General features: G+C 47.5%; 7 protein-coding genes across 7 annotated transcripts; 5 read left to right on the top strand and 2 right to left on the bottom strand.

Annotated features, from left to right (window-relative positions):
- The first annotated feature begins 163 nt into the window (after positions 1 to 163).
- On the top strand, positions 164 to 1028 carry BJ212DRAFT_1360567 (kinase-like domain-containing protein). Its single transcript, XM_041335888.1, has 4 exons — positions 164 to 254; positions 306 to 426; positions 476 to 685; positions 738 to 1028. Exons 2-4 carry the CDS (start codon positions 376 to 378, stop codon positions 969 to 971), a joined length of 495 nt encoding a protein of 164 aa, XP_041192379.1. The 5' UTR covers positions 164 to 254; positions 306 to 375; the 3' UTR covers positions 972 to 1028.
- Positions 1029 to 1332: 304 nt separating this feature from the next.
- BJ212DRAFT_1360572 (uncharacterized protein) lies at positions 1333 to 2158 on the bottom strand. The gene is made up of 3 exons (XM_041335889.1): positions 1901 to 2158; positions 1619 to 1851; positions 1333 to 1560 (listed from the first exon to the last, which is right to left on the bottom strand). Exons 1-2 carry the CDS (start codon positions 2081 to 2083, stop codon positions 1687 to 1689), a joined length of 348 nt encoding a protein of 115 aa, XP_041192380.1. The 5' UTR covers positions 2084 to 2158; the 3' UTR covers positions 1333 to 1560; positions 1619 to 1686.
- A 1691-nt stretch (positions 2159 to 3849) lies between these two features.
- BJ212DRAFT_1447468 (acetyl-CoA synthetase-like protein) lies at positions 3850 to 6565 on the top strand (the record flags this gene model as incomplete). The annotated part of the gene is made up of 17 exons (XM_041338401.1): positions 3850 to 3939; positions 3982 to 4283; positions 4348 to 4432; positions 4481 to 4771; positions 4797 to 4819; positions 4875 to 4905; positions 4957 to 5032; positions 5084 to 5107; positions 5176 to 5377; positions 5438 to 5551; positions 5656 to 5823; positions 5875 to 5993; positions 6041 to 6057; positions 6107 to 6130; positions 6183 to 6254; positions 6280 to 6369; positions 6416 to 6565. 17 exons carry the CDS (start codon positions 3850 to 3852, stop codon positions 6563 to 6565), a joined length of 1878 nt encoding a protein of 625 aa, XP_041192381.1.
- Positions 6566 to 6676: 111 nt separating this feature from the next.
- BJ212DRAFT_266635 (uncharacterized protein) lies at positions 6677 to 8301 on the top strand. Its single transcript, XM_041342787.1, has 7 exons — positions 6677 to 7001; positions 7059 to 7179; positions 7229 to 7310; positions 7361 to 7692; positions 7742 to 7863; positions 7913 to 7940; positions 7990 to 8301. The coding sequence occupies exons 1-7, from the start codon at positions 6719 to 6721 to the stop codon at positions 8129 to 8131; spliced, it is 1110 nt and encodes a 369-aa protein (XP_041192382.1). The 5' UTR covers positions 6677 to 6718; the 3' UTR covers positions 8132 to 8301.
- Positions 8302 to 8341: 40 nt separating this feature from the next.
- On the bottom strand, positions 8342 to 10181 carry BJ212DRAFT_1462921 (NADP-dependent oxidoreductase domain-containing protein). Its single transcript, XM_041338938.1, has 10 exons — positions 9896 to 10181; positions 9689 to 9841; positions 9593 to 9639; positions 9355 to 9534; positions 9272 to 9308; positions 9115 to 9212; positions 9009 to 9065; positions 8801 to 8954; positions 8618 to 8748; positions 8342 to 8562 (listed from the first exon to the last, which is right to left on the bottom strand). Exons 1-10 carry the CDS (start codon positions 9920 to 9922, stop codon positions 8472 to 8474), a joined length of 975 nt encoding a protein of 324 aa, XP_041192383.1. The 5' UTR covers positions 9923 to 10181; the 3' UTR covers positions 8342 to 8471.
- A 608-nt stretch (positions 10182 to 10789) lies between these two features.
- Positions 10790 to 12282, top strand: BJ212DRAFT_1481768 (chaperonin 10-like protein; the record flags this gene model as incomplete). The annotated part of the gene is made up of 10 exons (XM_041340314.1): positions 10790 to 10813; positions 10863 to 10929; positions 10982 to 10993; positions 11050 to 11105; positions 11163 to 11264; positions 11315 to 11418; positions 11474 to 11810; positions 11865 to 12008; positions 12058 to 12141; positions 12193 to 12282. The coding sequence occupies 10 exons, from the start codon at positions 10790 to 10792 to the stop codon at positions 12280 to 12282; spliced, it is 1020 nt and encodes a 339-aa protein (XP_041192384.1).
- Positions 12283 to 12401: 119 nt separating this feature from the next.
- Positions 12402 to 14319, top strand: BJ212DRAFT_266881 (3-beta hydroxysteroid dehydrogenase/isomerase family-domain-containing protein). Its single transcript, XM_041342788.1, has 4 exons — positions 12402 to 12796; positions 12857 to 14147; positions 14215 to 14229; positions 14304 to 14319. Exons 1-2 carry the CDS (start codon positions 12569 to 12571, stop codon positions 14078 to 14080), a joined length of 1452 nt encoding a protein of 483 aa, XP_041192385.1. The 5' UTR covers positions 12402 to 12568; the 3' UTR covers positions 14081 to 14147; positions 14215 to 14229; positions 14304 to 14319.
- Positions 14320 to 14408: the final 89 nt, after the last annotated feature.

Raw genomic sequence — 14408 nt, forward strand, 5'->3', positions numbered from 1 at the left:
AATATGTTAAAATCAACAAGGTATATTGGGGTCTAGTCTGACGACTGCATATTTAAACTTTTGAGATGCAGAACCTTGACCGCGAGACAATTATATGGGCTGCGTTGGAGCACCAATATGTATTGCCCTTGTATGGCACTGTAGAGCAGTTCGGCCCATTTCGCGCATTGGTTTCCCCCTGGATGCTGAACGGGACTTTAAACTCTTACCTTAATGCCCATGAGACCCTCTCGATGGTCGATAGGCTTCTGCTAGTGAGTTTCATTCACGAAGCTGAATGGGGACACTTACTACATGTGCAATAGCTTAAACAGATTACAGAGGGGCTCCAGTATCGTGAGTGATGGATTGACTATGGAAGTGACCGATATAATTATGTTGTCTGCAGTCCACGACCGCGACGTGATACACGGTGACCTCACCGACGTAAGTTCATACGTGCCATGCAAGTGGAATCATCTTATAGTGATCGTAGAATAATGTTCTGGTCGCTGCCGATGGATCCCCTCGTCTTGCAGATTTCGGCATCTCAAATATCTTGGTGCAAACCAACCCCGCCTTTTCCTACCACACCGGTGCAGTACGTTGGGTCGCTCCAGAGCTCCTTGACCCCCCGGAAGATGAGCCTACACAATGTGCAACTAAATCTACCGACATATATGCTCTCGGCGGTATCATGCTTCAGGCTCGTAGTCTCTCGTTGGCTTGCTAGTGACACTAATATCACCTGTGTGCAGGTCCTGTATGGGAAACAGCCTTACTGCTGGCTGAAGACCGCCATACATATTATTTCTGCTAAGTTCGGACACATAGAGCCCATCGACTCCTCCATCGGGATCCAACCTAATCACCTGGATTTCATGCGGCGGTGCTGGTCAACGGCAAAGGAGGGTCGTCCGTCAGTAGAAGAAGTGATAAATTATCTTCAAGAAGCACTGTCGTCACTGTCAAATGAGACTTCGTCTGTATAGGGTCTTAGTTCTGAAGCCACCCTCTTTCTCGTCTAATTAATGTTAACTCCAGTTGTGTATCCTATTACTATATATCATTTTGCGCTATGTATTACTCCAGGCTCCTTCCCAGCCCCCCATCCGAGTGTTAAACGTTCTGAGGGGTAATATATGAGAGGGTACTGTTTGATAAGTCAAATGATACAAGAAAAATTCAAACCCAACCCCTCCTCACTGAAGGCTGGAAGATAAAATTTGTGAACAGAGGTCAGCCACAGTTCTCTAAAACGAGTCAGTGCGAGAACAGTGCTGGGTAGAGACCCCCCCCCCAGTCGTGCTCGTTTAGTGAGGCAATACGCCCAATCACGCTTATTAATCGCGGCTTGTAACATGACTCGGTTTAAGTCGTGAATTCTGACGCGATTCACTGGTTGTATCTGTGACTCTGCAAGTTCCAAAAGTAAAGTTGATATTTAAAGGGCACTTTCTAGTATAGGGAGATCTACCCAGTATGAGCGACCCTTGTATCCGCGCTATGAAGGAAACTGATTCCCATTCATGTCAATCGATGACAATGAACCTCACATGAGAATATTATATGTTCAGAGTACTAATGTCGAAAATGAATTGTGATTTAGCAAGAGCATTCATAGAGGTTGATGACGTACATGCATTAATATCGTAGTGCATCATAGACTATCATCATCGAGAGGGAATGAGTAAGGAAATCAATTTCTTATGCTGCTGCTGCAACCAACGCTGCCGATGGTTCAGTTAAAGTAAGCTTCTCAAGAGCATCCTCGAACTGGTCATCGTCGCTGTTGTCACTTTCCTCCTCATCCTCTTCGCTTTCCTGTGATGCAGACCCCTCATCATCTGGAGATTCGTCCTCAAAATCAAGCTGTTGTTCATGTTAGTGCATCTCACTGAAGAAGATCCACGTAACGTACTGGATCATAGACGACTCTGATGATTAGACTGCAGCTCGGACACGTTGCGATGTCCTCGCAGTTGGTGAGCTGCTTGCGAGAGATCTCGAAGCGGTCACCACAGGGGCAGGGATAATGGTAGACACCTTTTGCCTCATCCCATGCCATATCTTCGATTTCGATCTCGTCGTAGTAAGCCCCCATATTGATTCATGAAGGGTTGCTAGATGTGTATAGCCGCCAGCTGCGAATGGTCGACTCACTTGTGTCCGTGGCACGTGCAAACTTCAAAGTGTGATCCGGATTCCGTCTTTAGAAGTGTTGTTTGTAGTAGTCACGTGATATCACTCCCCAAGTGCTGGACCTTATCTCAGTCTGGTGTTTTTCGACTCATTTCGTGTGTTTCACAAAAATGGGCGAGCACCGGACCTCGACGAAGGCTTGACGTCTGACATTCATTCACTCATGGACAGTTCTTCCTCTCAACTTGGGAAGCATCCTGCCCAAAGTGGTTAAGCATCGCAGCAGAGTCGAAATCTGTTTCTCTTGGACTGTGCAAGTTCGAAACTTGCCGACAACAACCCATCGGAACACACCTTAACATTCACTCTTGGATGGTTTTCTCAGAGGCTCGTCTTGATCGGTCTTAACCAAGTGGTTACCACAACACAATCAAAATCTATGTCTCTTGGACTGTGCAGGTTCGAAACCTGCCGAACAACAGGTCTTTTTGAACACACCTTGACATTGACATGGATGGCTTCCTCGGAGGCCCATCTAACGGGTCTTATCCAAGTGGTTACCACAACTGTCAACAGAGTCAAAATCTGTTTATCTTGTAGCTGGTTCAAAACCTGCTGACAACATTTTTGCAGTGTATAGATCCTCGGAGGTCCATATTGACTTGGTAAGCTCAGTCATTGTGCTGAAACCTCCTTTTTATGGTGATAGTCTGTCCGTGAAAAGGAATTCACCTTCGCACCCCGCAAGGATCGTCTCAGAAACATCACATATATCCTCGAGATGTGTATGTGCCAACCTAAGTTCCGACAAACCAACCAAAACTGTCAGGGATTCACCACCAAACGAAAAAGACAATGTTAATGGGGCTGGATGCCAGAAGAATGCATACAAGCTAAGGACAGTGAGTCTGCCAGTTGGGAAAATGATGTAACCTCAGCTTTGCTGAAGCCTCATTAATGGACACTCCTTCGGTCGTTGGTTTTTCCATTAATGCGACCGAGGACGACTTGAAAGCTAAAGGCAGAAGAATTGAAAGTGGCAGACTGAGCCATATCGTCCTGATGTGTGTGGTTCAATTGCGTGCGCTGAGCGCTCCTGTTTTATGTCGATGCCGAGGTGGAAACAAAAATTATTTACTTTCGATTGCCGCGACAAGACCCGGGATTCGGGCACCGGACAGAGATATTAACAGAGGTCGACGTCGACGCAAAAGTCTACATAGAACACTCAGTAGAACACCTAAACTTTCAAGTAAGGTATCAAATGATTATGTAGTGTCACCGAAAAGGCACGGGTGCAGCCGGTAGGGGTTGGGAAGCCGATCGTGTTTGCACCTCCATCGTGACTAGTGACTATCGGGGATGATCATGCTAACATCGCAAAAATGACGTCTCTGTAGACTGCATATGCACTTACATCGTTCCCCACGAGATTTCACGCGTTTTCATGTCAGGCTGTCGCCGGAGACCCATGGCAAAAAGATCGCAAACGTGTTATCCGTCCAGACTCCGACCGCACCAAGTCCGCACTTAGCAAGGCTGCAGTATGAGGACGACTACAAAGAAGGAAGAGCAAGTGCGCTGAAGATGATAATATAGATATCGATTTGATGTTACACGACGAAGCTGGTTTCAGCGTTTGTCAATATTTTTGGCAAGACCGGAGTCATTTACATAGTACGTGCGAAGACTCAAGCTTCTGTCTTACCCGACGCTTCAACGCTGGTCATGTGCCCGGAGGTCAGCTGTTCGCTTGTGGCGTGGATGGTACTAGATTCTTTTCAAGATGACCTCACTGGGATTTCGTCAAAGTGTCAGGTCGGCGTTGCAAACTGGCGCGTCGACGCGTCGTAACGCCAGACATCGCTCTCTCACGTCTTCCTCTGTCCGGGACCCACTGAACGCTCCCTGGACCTTCGAACGCTCACAGGTTTCTTTAGAGAAGAGATTCTCGGAAAACATGCTCACCGTCCTGCCCTCATTTGTAGGCAAGAACGTCCCCGCGCTCACGGTGGGCCGCCATCGCGGAACCTCAACGTGATCAGCCACCTAGCATGGGATTTTGACGAGTTCGATAAGCACATACGAGCCCTTGCGCGAGGGTTGGTCGCGATGGGTGTCAGGAAGGGTGATCGCGTTGCAGTACTCATGGGGAACAATAGGTGTCGTGCTATGCTGGTTCTAATGGGTGATATCCGCTAATCTAGAGCGTATTCCTATCTGAAGCTCTTATGCATCACTTCAGTGGGCGTGTGCGAGCATAGGTGCAATCCTCGTAACGCTGAACCCTGCATACAGGTTGAATGAACTTGTAAGTTGATTATACGCTACCTGCTGCTCTTGAACCATCGTGTTACAGGTGGAGACACTCAACCTTGTCGGCGTCACCCATCTCTTTACTGTACCTCGCATCAGAACGTCTAATTATATCCGGATGCTCTCTGAAGCCTTTCCTGAGTTGTGCAACTCAAGTCCCGGTAATATCCAAGAGCCCGCCCTTCCTTCGCTGAGGAACTTGGTCATGGTCAGTAATGTCTACGACACTGCAGAGTGGCATCGAGAGACGTGCGATGTGAAGAGTATCACTGATTGGAGAGAGACCTTGATATGGAGAGAAGATACGTGGGAACAGCGTCATATTGAAGAATTGGTCCAGTCTCAAAGAAGTGACTGAGATTATCAACCTGCAGTTTACTAGGTGGGTTTTCTTGTAGATGACCTTTCATTCGCTCACAGTAAATAATGACACATAGCGGGACCACCGGTGCTCCCAAGGCTGTCTCAGTAAATGATTACCTTCTACAATGCTTGCACCGCTCCTGAATACCGTCTAAGCTAACTCATACAAACTTACTCAATAATGGTATCTCCATTGGTGATTGTATGCGACTGGGTCCAGACGATGTCCTCTGTGCGTTCACCTTTAATTCTCGCAACGCATAATATAGATGCTTCTCACCAGGCAATGTACCCCCTCTGTTCCACTGTTTTGATGAGTGACAATTTTCTGTGTTTTTGTACAGCCATTCTTACCTTGAATTCATGCACGCCTAGTCCTCGGTAACCTTGCTGCATGGTCCCATGGGTCTTGTGTTGTATACTCTTCAGAGATCTATGACCCCAAAGCTATCGTGGACTCTGTTGTGCAGGACAGATGTACGGCCCTGCATGGCGTCCCCACGCATTTCTTGGGTGTCTTGGCAGAAGTACAGAAGCGGCAAGACGCTGGAGAGAAGCTGGATTTGAGTTGCCTGCGGTAAGTGGAACTAAGTCTTGCCTAATTACGCATCATCAATCATGACATGCTGAAATGTAGGACTGGCATTGCGGCGGGCTCGCCAATACCTATCAACCTCATGCGACAACTCATCGAGAAATTGAACCTCGTAGATCTGTCTATTGCATATGGAATGAGTGAGGTTCCTATTTCGTCCAATTGAAATTCGGCCAATTAACCTTTTAACAGCGGAAACAAGGTGAACTCACTCCCTCGTCGGGAATGTGGTTCTATAACGGTCGCTAATCTTATTTCAGCCCCGTATCTTTTCAAACCACACCGGCGGATCCAATCATCAAGCGTGTTGAGACGGTCGGTAGAGTGCAACCGCACGTGATGGCCAAGATCATCGACCAAGATGGACATATTGTCCCTGTCGGCAAGCCAGGTGAACTGTGTATTGCTGGTTATCTTGTTCAGAAAGGGTTCGCTTGGTCTAGTTTCTCTATTGTTTGTGTCCACTGAAATAAATCTAGCTACTGGGAGGATGAGGAACAAACGCAGAAGGTCATGCGGGCGGATCCGAATGACCCGTCCACAGTATGGATGCATACAGGTGACGAAGGGATCATGGATGAGGAAGGATATCTGAAGAGTAAGCCTGTTGTTACTTTATCTCGAAAATTGTTTGATATCCTGCAGTTGTCGGCAGGATAAAGGTTAGTACACGTGTTGACTCGGTAATCCAGAGAATGAACTACTTCACAGGACATTATTATTCGTGGCGGGGAGGTGACGCACTCCGTCTCGCGTAAGTGGTATCATCGCCTAACTCAGCTTACAGAATCTATTTCCGGTCCAAATTGAGAACGCACTGACTGCGCACCCTTGCGTCAGGGAAGCTGCGGCTGTCTCTGTACCTGATACAAAGTACTGGAGAGGTCGTAGGCGCATGGATTGTCAGAGAACCGAGCACCAACATATCAAGAGAGGACGTCCGCCGGACTGTCGCAGAGAGTATGAATCCACAGGTGAGTTCCGGAGGCAGGGCTCTCTGCCAAACTGACGTTCTCCCAGAATGCTCCAGCGTGGGTATGGTTTGTCGGCGAAGATGACACACCGGGAGAACTCCCGAAGACCGCCAGCGGGAAGGTTATGAAACATGTTCTCCGCAAGTGGAGTGCAGAGCTTGCGCAGAATGTTATTGGGAGTGTCGGAGGGAAATGATCTATCGATGTATCACGCGCCCGTTAGTTAGCCGAAAACTCGTGTTAAAATAGGGGCTATTTATGCTCGTCCGGATCGTGAGAACTTTTGCAGGAAATGAAAAGGTCAAAATTGAGAGCACAAAGTTTGTTGTCTGACTAAACTCCAACAAGCATGGCGATCACGAAACGCGTTTGCATTTACACCGAAGAGGATGTTGCAAACCACAAGTCTGCCAAAAGTTGTTGGATAACCTGCCGTGGAAAGGTCTACGATGTCACTGGGTTTGTGCCTGACCACCCAGGAGGAGACGACCTCATTCTCGCGCATGCTGGAACAGACGTAGAAAGTATCATGAAAGATGGGGATTCTCATGATCACTCTGACTCTGCGTATGACATGTTGGAGGAATACGTGATTGGACGTTTGGGGACGGAAGCAACAGTTGTCAGAGATGGCACGTACTCAGCTGCGCTTTACTGGAAAACATACTCATGAGGTACTTGCTCTGCAGACTGGGAAGCTCCAGATGACTTCCACCCCGAAGACACTAATTCTGCAGAAGATTTTGAGAAGACACAGTTTTTGGACCTGCGCACGCCCTTACTGCAGCAAATGTGGCAGGCCAACTTTAGGTACGTTGGGAACACCTCCTCGAAGACTTTTCTGACTGTCTGGATATAGCAAATCCTTTTATCTCAAGCAAGTTCATCAACCACGACATTTGCAAGACTCCGCTCGCCTCTTTGCCTACGATATCTTTGAGGTGCGCAGCATGCCTAGAAATCTGTGTTCCCATCTTATCTGATTTTAAAGGTGTGCACGCGGACCGTGTGGTATGCGGTACCACTGATTTGGCTACCAATTACCGCAAATCTGTTCCTTCGATCCATGCTCCAGTTCAATGGCCCCATACCCACCTTCATGTCCAATCCTCTGCTCCCATTCTTCCTCACATCGACCGTAACATTAGATGCATTTGCTAAAACGCTCCCATGCTTCTTCTTGGGGAATTTCATATGGACGATTCTAGAATATGGGATGCATCGTTTCCTGTTCCACATTGACGAGTTCCTGCCCGACCACCCTGCGTTTTTGACGCTTCACTTTTTGCTTCACGGTATTCATCATTACATGCCTATGGATAGGTGCGCAATTCCGCAGGGGAGTATAACATGGTTGCTAATTTTCTCTTAGACTCAGGCTCGTCATGCCGCCTGTAATGTTTGGAATCCTCCAAGCTCCATTCACTCGCCTCGCGTATATCCTGTTCCCCACTCCAGTCGCTAACGGTATCATTGCTGGTTCATTCACGTTTTGTAAGTAGGTGTGTACGAGCTTGAAACTTGTTCTGATCACCTTTTACAGATGTCCTTTACGACTGTATGCATTACGCGTGAGTCTGGTCAATTCTGATTTGACATCTTATACTGATCCGCCTTCAGACTTCACCACACGAAGTTACCTGCATACTTGCGGCACATGAAGAAATACCATCTTGCACACCACTACAAAAACTTCGAGCTAGGTTTCGGTGTTACCAGCAAGATCTGGGACTACGTCTTCAAAACCGTTCTTCCCGTATGAGTTTGCATTGTGGCCATTGCGACTGGACATCATTGTTTCTTACATTTCATTACCTCATTTTATTGGGCGTTTTCAGTACATTTACTTATGCTTCGTGGACTAATATAATGTTCATCGCTCACGGATTAATGTTTCCAATCATTGTCTCTATCGTAGTTGAAACATTTAAGTGTCATACAAGCAAAGGTATATGCTCACGTTAACCCAGCTGCTGAAACACTAGGAAGTCTTTAACTGTTCTGATTGAAACGTTTTGAAGGACAGGTAATTTTGTCATGATGCGTTCCTAGTGTGCTTGGAGATCACCCATAGGGGTGTCTGAGTCCATCCTTGATTTTATCTACATGGCATAATGAGATGCAACAGCTTTTGCCTTTTTCCATGCCTCTTCCAACAATTTCACTATCTCATCCGGGAGCGGTCCTCCCTCACTGGAGAGATGGAAATGAGGTACGGATAACATCATCTACCAAACAAGGGACGCACCATTGCACGATGTTATCATCCATTTGCTGGGGTGATGCTGCACCGAGAATAACTGCATCTCCAGGTTGGAGCATACTGTGGTGTTGCAGCCATAGTTGAGCTACTTCAGCCATGCGGACGTTATGCACATCCTGATGCATTTGAATAAGATTGACATGGTTAAAAGTCATCTCCTTTGCGCACCAATATCTCCTTCAATTCGCGCAGAATTGACAGCAGTGGTCTGCATTGTTCATGTAATAAAGGTGCCAGGTGGGATACAGAAGGATCCCAACGACCTCCCTTGGTATTTTTCAGGCTATCTTCATCGAGAATCTTTCCTACTAGAAGACCGCCTCTGTAAGACAAATGTAAGCCATCCAACAAATGACAAAGGCTATACGAGACGTACGCCAATGGTCCGTACGCATAAAACTTGATCCCAAAATGACGCAGACAAGGAATGAGCCTGAACAATCTCAGAAAAAAATCAAGTCGTCAAATCGAAAATGTCTTACTCCACTTCTACATTTCGCTCTATTGCGTTATATCCGCCTTGATACACTGTAGGCCTGATCCAGTTATTCTGTTTCACGATGCCCATAATTTCAGCGACCTGCTTGAACGAATGAATCACACTTTTTTTCAATAAATGAATTACGGCTCATTACAAACCTCCCAAGAGTTATAGTTGCTCAGGCCAAATTGTTCGCTAAAGCATGTTGAGCGGAGAATGCAATACGCAAAGAAACGCGTACAAATGTCCCTCGTTATAAAGGTCATTGATCTCTTGCAAGGTGTCCTCAATGAGCACGCTTCGGTCAGGCGTGTGTAAATAAAAGATGTGCACTTTTTTACAGCGCAGGGCCTTCAAAGATTCCATCAAAGAGGCTTGAAGATTCTTAGGCGACAGATCGCCAGGCTTCGATGAAAGGGCCCTGTGAAATAGAAACGTCAGGTTTTCACTGTAAGTTGTGCAGAGATGAATGTTCAAACTTGGTATCTATATAGCATCCTTCCGCGAGATCAACTTGGCCAATGAACTTCAGTGTCGTTAATGACGCTGCTTCAGCATTTTGCACGACCACTCACCTCCTCAGATGTTCCGCCACCATATAGACGAGCGGTATCGATGGTGGCATATCCATGATTGAGATATACACTGATGGTTTCTCGAGCCTGTTCAACTGAATGAATACGTGCTCCATTCGATTGTGGCCCTAGAAGCCCAAAGGAACCTGCTCCCTACAAATAAAGTCATTCAACCATCCCGGCCTCAAGGTTTGTCAGTGGCCTTACGAATATAAGATTGATTCGGGATGGCATCGTACTCGATGTATTGGGGAGGGAGTCGACTTATGAGACTTGGGATATCTTCCTGGTTTAGAGATGAAACTTGAAGATATCTCAAGTTTTATAAGTCTCGTGTATCCAAAGCTGTTCAGGCTTATCTGACACCCGGGCTTAAGAATGACTTCCGTCGAAAGGCGACGAGCGGTTCTACTCTGATTACCGTCGAGCAATGACTCGGACACTGTCACAGAGGATGACCATGATCGATGAAGTTAGTAAAGCAGGCTTCGGTACCGCCGCGGAGTTTGCCGGCGCTAAATTTCTCCAGTTAATTTACGAGACTCAGAACAATGCTGAGGGTATGCTCTAGAACGATCGATACTGGACCCACGGCTTTACTGTCCTTTAAATGTTCACCCCCACCTGCCTCATCTATCGTTTCCTTGCGGGATGCTGGCCAAGCTTTGGGGATGACACCAGTGGCAGGTTCCCAGTTCAGGCTGCGAACTCAGGCTGGTTGCGAAGCCATCGGAGGGCGCTACGTGGCTGACACTGTAGTTCCTCGTCAAGAGTACATTGCTGCATCATCGACTTACGTGCGACTTGTGTCGTACTAGTTTCTCAAGCTTGTCTCGAGCAAGTGTATGGATTCACATCCGGGCGGGCCGAATCTACTGTATTACAACCCGAGATGGACGAAATTACTCAGGTGACCTTCCTGCCTGACCGATCTGAGCTTCTGTTATATAATATTATACAGTACAAAAGGTTTGAGACGAAGGGCATGAAACATATCTCCCAGGCTGATCCATCCATCTTCCACTGTAACCTCCTCACCCGAAGGCTTTCTATCGTTGATATTTGGCGAAACCCCTCTTCGCAGGAAAACTTATGGCTACCATGAACGCTGTCTACTACGAGGCTGTGAGTTTCATGTTATCATGATCATTCCCTCTCATTTCATTTACATCAGCCGCGGCAATTCAGCACGCAATCTGTACCAATTCCTACCATCAAAGACGATGAGCTCTTGATCAAGGGTGCGCACTTCTGGTAGTTGGTTAACAGTGGCTTTAATATTGATTGTTTCAGTCTCATGTTGTGGTAAGCTCTATCCGCGGCTCCCACAGATACCCATACATGGATTTAACTATCCACAGGTATGTGTGGAACCGACGGGCATTTGCATGAGGGAGAATTCATCGCGAGGTTTCCTGTGAGTGTTCGCAACAGTAAATTTAAGCGTATTTTGAGACTGATCTTCCGATCATAGCTAATCCCTGGTCACGAAGTAATTGGGACGGTTGCTGAAGTTGGCAGTAACGTCACAGGGTTCGCTGAAGGTGACCGATGCGTTGCAGACCCAGGGGTTACAGTAAATCCAATTTTCCACTACACTGAGCGCATAACTTGATATTTTTACAGTGCGATAAATGTTTCTATTGTAGACGGGGACAGTCTCTACTATGTGAGAACTTCAACGGTAAAGGAGCTACAATGGCAGGAGGATTTGCTGAATATGTTGTATTGTACGTATCACCACTACTGAACCCGCACTTCTTACATGTTTGCTCATTTGTGCAGCGAGGCTAAGAAAACTTACAAGATCGAGCACCTCACCGATGAAGAAGCAACACTTGTCGAGCCTGCTGCTTGCGCCATTCACGGGATGGATAAGCTCAATGCACCTGTAGGTATTGATGCCTTGGTAATCGGTGCTGGCCCCACCGGGCTGATTCTCGCACAACTGCTCAAACTGAATGGTGCCGCCAAAGTTGTGATTGCTGCCAACAAGGGTATTAAAACCCAGATTGCACAGGATCTGGGGGCTGGTGACGCATATGTTGAGCTTGATAGAGAAAATCCTGCACCTCAGTGGGAACAACTAAGGAGGAACCATCCGTATGGATTCGATGTGGTCGTGAGTGAATTGCAGGACTGAATACCTATGTCCAATTTGAGTTATTCGTTACAGGTTGAGGCTACTGGCAATGAAGAGGTCGCGAACGACTCCATTAATTACGTCCGGCGGGGCGGTACTCTCATGATCTACGGTGTCTACTCTGATAGCGCTCGTGTCCACTGGCCTCCTTCCAAGATATTTGGGGATGAAATCAAGGTGTGTGGAATAATCGTTACTGTTCGCTTCTTGCTTATAACTTGAACAGATCATTGGTTCATTTGCTCAGACTCATTGTTTCCCTCGAGCCATAGCGTACCTTGACAGTGGTAAAGTGAAAGTAAAGGGCATGGTATGCGTGAACCGTACTCCACACTTGACCGACCACATTAATGTTTTCTAGGTCACTGACGTGTTCAAGATCAACGAATATCAGCAGGCACTTGATAAAATGAACAGCAGAACCGCTTTAAAGATTGCAGTGAAACCGTAATGCCAAGTTGTGTCGACTCCTGCGTTACCTAGTCAAATGTAATTATAGCCATGTCATCCTCCGGCATCTGGATTCTGGATCGTCCTCCTACTGTGTCTGACGAAAGCATAAGTGTTAGGAAGTCACTGAGAGCCCGATTTCGTAACTCAGTACTCAGAGTTCTCACGAGCCATGCCATGTCAGTGACACGAACGTCGTGCAACCAGGCCATTCTTAGCTGACATGCACACGAGGGCGCGGTTCCCAACGTTCTCGAGCAAGTCTCACACACTTCCCTCCACCAGCGATGTTATCCCTGCTCAGCCTGTTGGCAGGGATCGTGCTGCTCATATATTTCTATGTCCGCTTCAACGACCAAGGGTTGGCGCAACTTCCGTCGGAAGCCACAGCGTTCGCACCCAACCGGTTCACACCGCACGTCGTCCGTGAAACTGCTGAAAAGCTTAGCAGCTCCCCGAAAATTGTAAAAGATATACTTCCAACAAATACTGGACGTCGGTATATCGTAGTTGGTGTAAATAGCCCCATTGGAATTAGCGCTCTGATGTTGTCAATACTGACGTTTCGGGCATAGGCTGGCTTCTTGGGCGGCTGGATCATCATCCAACTTTTGCAACGTGGTGAAGACCCAAAGAAGATCAGAATCCTCGACATACGCCCTCCGACTCGTTCAGATCTGCGTACCGGCTTGGCCGCGCAGGTTGCCTTCTTCCAAGTAGATATATCTCACGCGAAGGCTGTGGATGATGCTTTTCAGGCGCCGTGGCCAGATTCCAACCCTTCGGAGACAGCGCCAGAGGTCACAGTCTTTCACACCGCTGCCAACATACGCTTTTATGAGCGTCATCTCGCTCTCCTTCCGCGTTCTTCCAAAGTCAACCATGAAGGGACTCAAAATGTGATCAACGCAGCGCAATCGATAGGTGTCACGGTCTTGATATATACCTCATCTGGATCTATTTCTGTCCGCCGTTCTCGCTTTTGGCTATGGCCTTGGGAGAAACATCCCAAGCACTTTGTCCAAGTAATTAATGACGACGATAACCTCATCCCCAAATATCACGACCATTTCTTCTCAAACTACGCTGCTTCTAAGGTCCTTGGAGAGAGAGCGGTGAGAGCCGCTGATGGATCTCGATCTGGCGAGAAGACACTGCGGACGGGATGTATTCGCCCTGGCAATGGTGTGTTTGGTCCCGGTGGAGATCTAATATGCGGTGCCTACCTAGTACGCAAGTACAACCCCACCTGGGTTGCTAATATCATGCAATCCTTCGTATATGTGGAAAACTGCGCCCTGGCCCACCTCTGCTATGAAGCACGTCTCCTTGAAACTACAAGAGGAGGACCCAACCCTGACCTCGGTGGACAAGCATTTACCATCACAGATACTGGTCCGCCGATCACATATGGCGATGTCTACATAGGATTGACGACACTGGCTCCCGAAACTACGTTCACAGAGATGTCACCCACCCTTATGCTTTTCATATCGCAAATCATGGAGGTCCTTTACCTCTCACGCGCGTTCCTGTTGATGTCTTCGTCGCCTGTGCGACGCGCACTTGCACATTTTATACCCGACATTGTCGGAGATACCGCCAATCTGCAACCATCGTTGTTCGCGCTCGCATCCGTACATCTCATTTTTGATGATTCCAGAGCTCGATTGCCGCCTGAAAAGGGTGGATTGGGTTATCATGGCCCGTTCACGTCTCTGGAGGGGATTTGCAGGACGGTGGAGGAGTACCTAAAAGCCGGCGAAAATGGGGGGGGGATCACACTCCGGTGGTGTTAGCTTAAATTTTCTCCGACTCAGGAAGGCTCCGAAGGAGATGACTCAGATGAGCAAGATGGAGAAGAGAGTCAGTGAGCGGTTGCATGTAGAAGCCGTTGATGTGCTGGGGTGAGGTTTGCTAATACAGAATACAGGCATAACTAGCGAATGTGGGTAGGAGACTGTTTTGCTGAGCAATAGGAATTGTTGATCGGTATGGCATCTCCGCTCAATCGGGATTCAGGTATTGTCCGTAATCATTGCAATTGTCAGCTCGGTGAAACAGGGGCCTATAGCAATGTTGCATAAAAGGATCCTGGGTGCCTAACGATCGCAATACTTCTTGTTT

The sequence above is a fragment of the Suillus subaureus genome (genome assembly GCF_016647635.1).
Source record: "Suillus subaureus strain MN1 chromosome Unknown BJ212scaffold_19, whole genome shotgun sequence".
Classification (NCBI taxonomy): Eukaryota; Fungi; Basidiomycota; class Agaricomycetes; order Boletales; family Suillaceae; genus Suillus; species Suillus subaureus.

Coding starts and splice junctions, on each gene's coding strand:
- BJ212DRAFT_1360567 (XM_041335888.1), top strand. CDS start 376: ATGTTGTCTGCAGTCCACGACCGCGACGTGATACACGGTGACCTCACC. Junction 427..475: donor TACACGGTGACCTCACCGAC/GTAAGTTCATAC, acceptor TAGTGATCGTAG/AATAATGTTCTGGTCGCTGC. Junction 686..737: donor TCGGCGGTATCATGCTTCAG/GCTCGTAGTCTC, acceptor ACCTGTGTGCAG/GTCCTGTATGGGAAACAGCC.
- BJ212DRAFT_1360572 (XM_041335889.1), bottom strand. CDS start 2,083: ATGGGGGCTTACTACGACGAGATCGAAATCGAAGATATGGCATGGGAT. Junction 1,852..1,900: donor TCAGAGTCGTCTATGATCCA/GTACGTTACGTG, acceptor CATGAACAACAG/CTTGATTTTGAGGACGAATC.
- BJ212DRAFT_266635 (XM_041342787.1), top strand. CDS start 6,719: ATGGCGATCACGAAACGCGTTTGCATTTACACCGAAGAGGATGTTGCA. Junction 7,693..7,741: donor CATTACATGCCTATGGATAG/GTGCGCAATTCC, acceptor ATTTTCTCTTAG/ACTCAGGCTCGTCATGCCGC. Junction 7,864..7,912: donor TGCTGGTTCATTCACGTTTT/GTAAGTAGGTGT, acceptor CACCTTTTACAG/ATGTCCTTTACGACTGTATG.
- BJ212DRAFT_1462921 (XM_041338938.1), bottom strand. CDS start 9,922: ATGCCATCCCGAATCAATCTTATATTC. Junction 9,640..9,688: donor GTGGCGGAACATCTGAGGAG/GTGAGTGGTCGT, acceptor ACGACACTGAAG/TTCATTGGCCAAGTTGATCT. Junction 8,749..8,800: donor GCGAATTGAAGGAGATATTG/GTGCGCAAAGGA, acceptor CAAATGCATCAG/GATGTGCATAACGTCCGCAT.
- BJ212DRAFT_266881 (XM_041342788.1), top strand. CDS start 12,569: ATGTTATCCCTGCTCAGCCTGTTGGCAGGGATCGTGCTGCTCATATAT. Junction 12,797..12,856: donor GTCGGTATATCGTAGTTGGT/GTAAATAGCCCC, acceptor TTTCGGGCATAG/GCTGGCTTCTTGGGCGGCTG.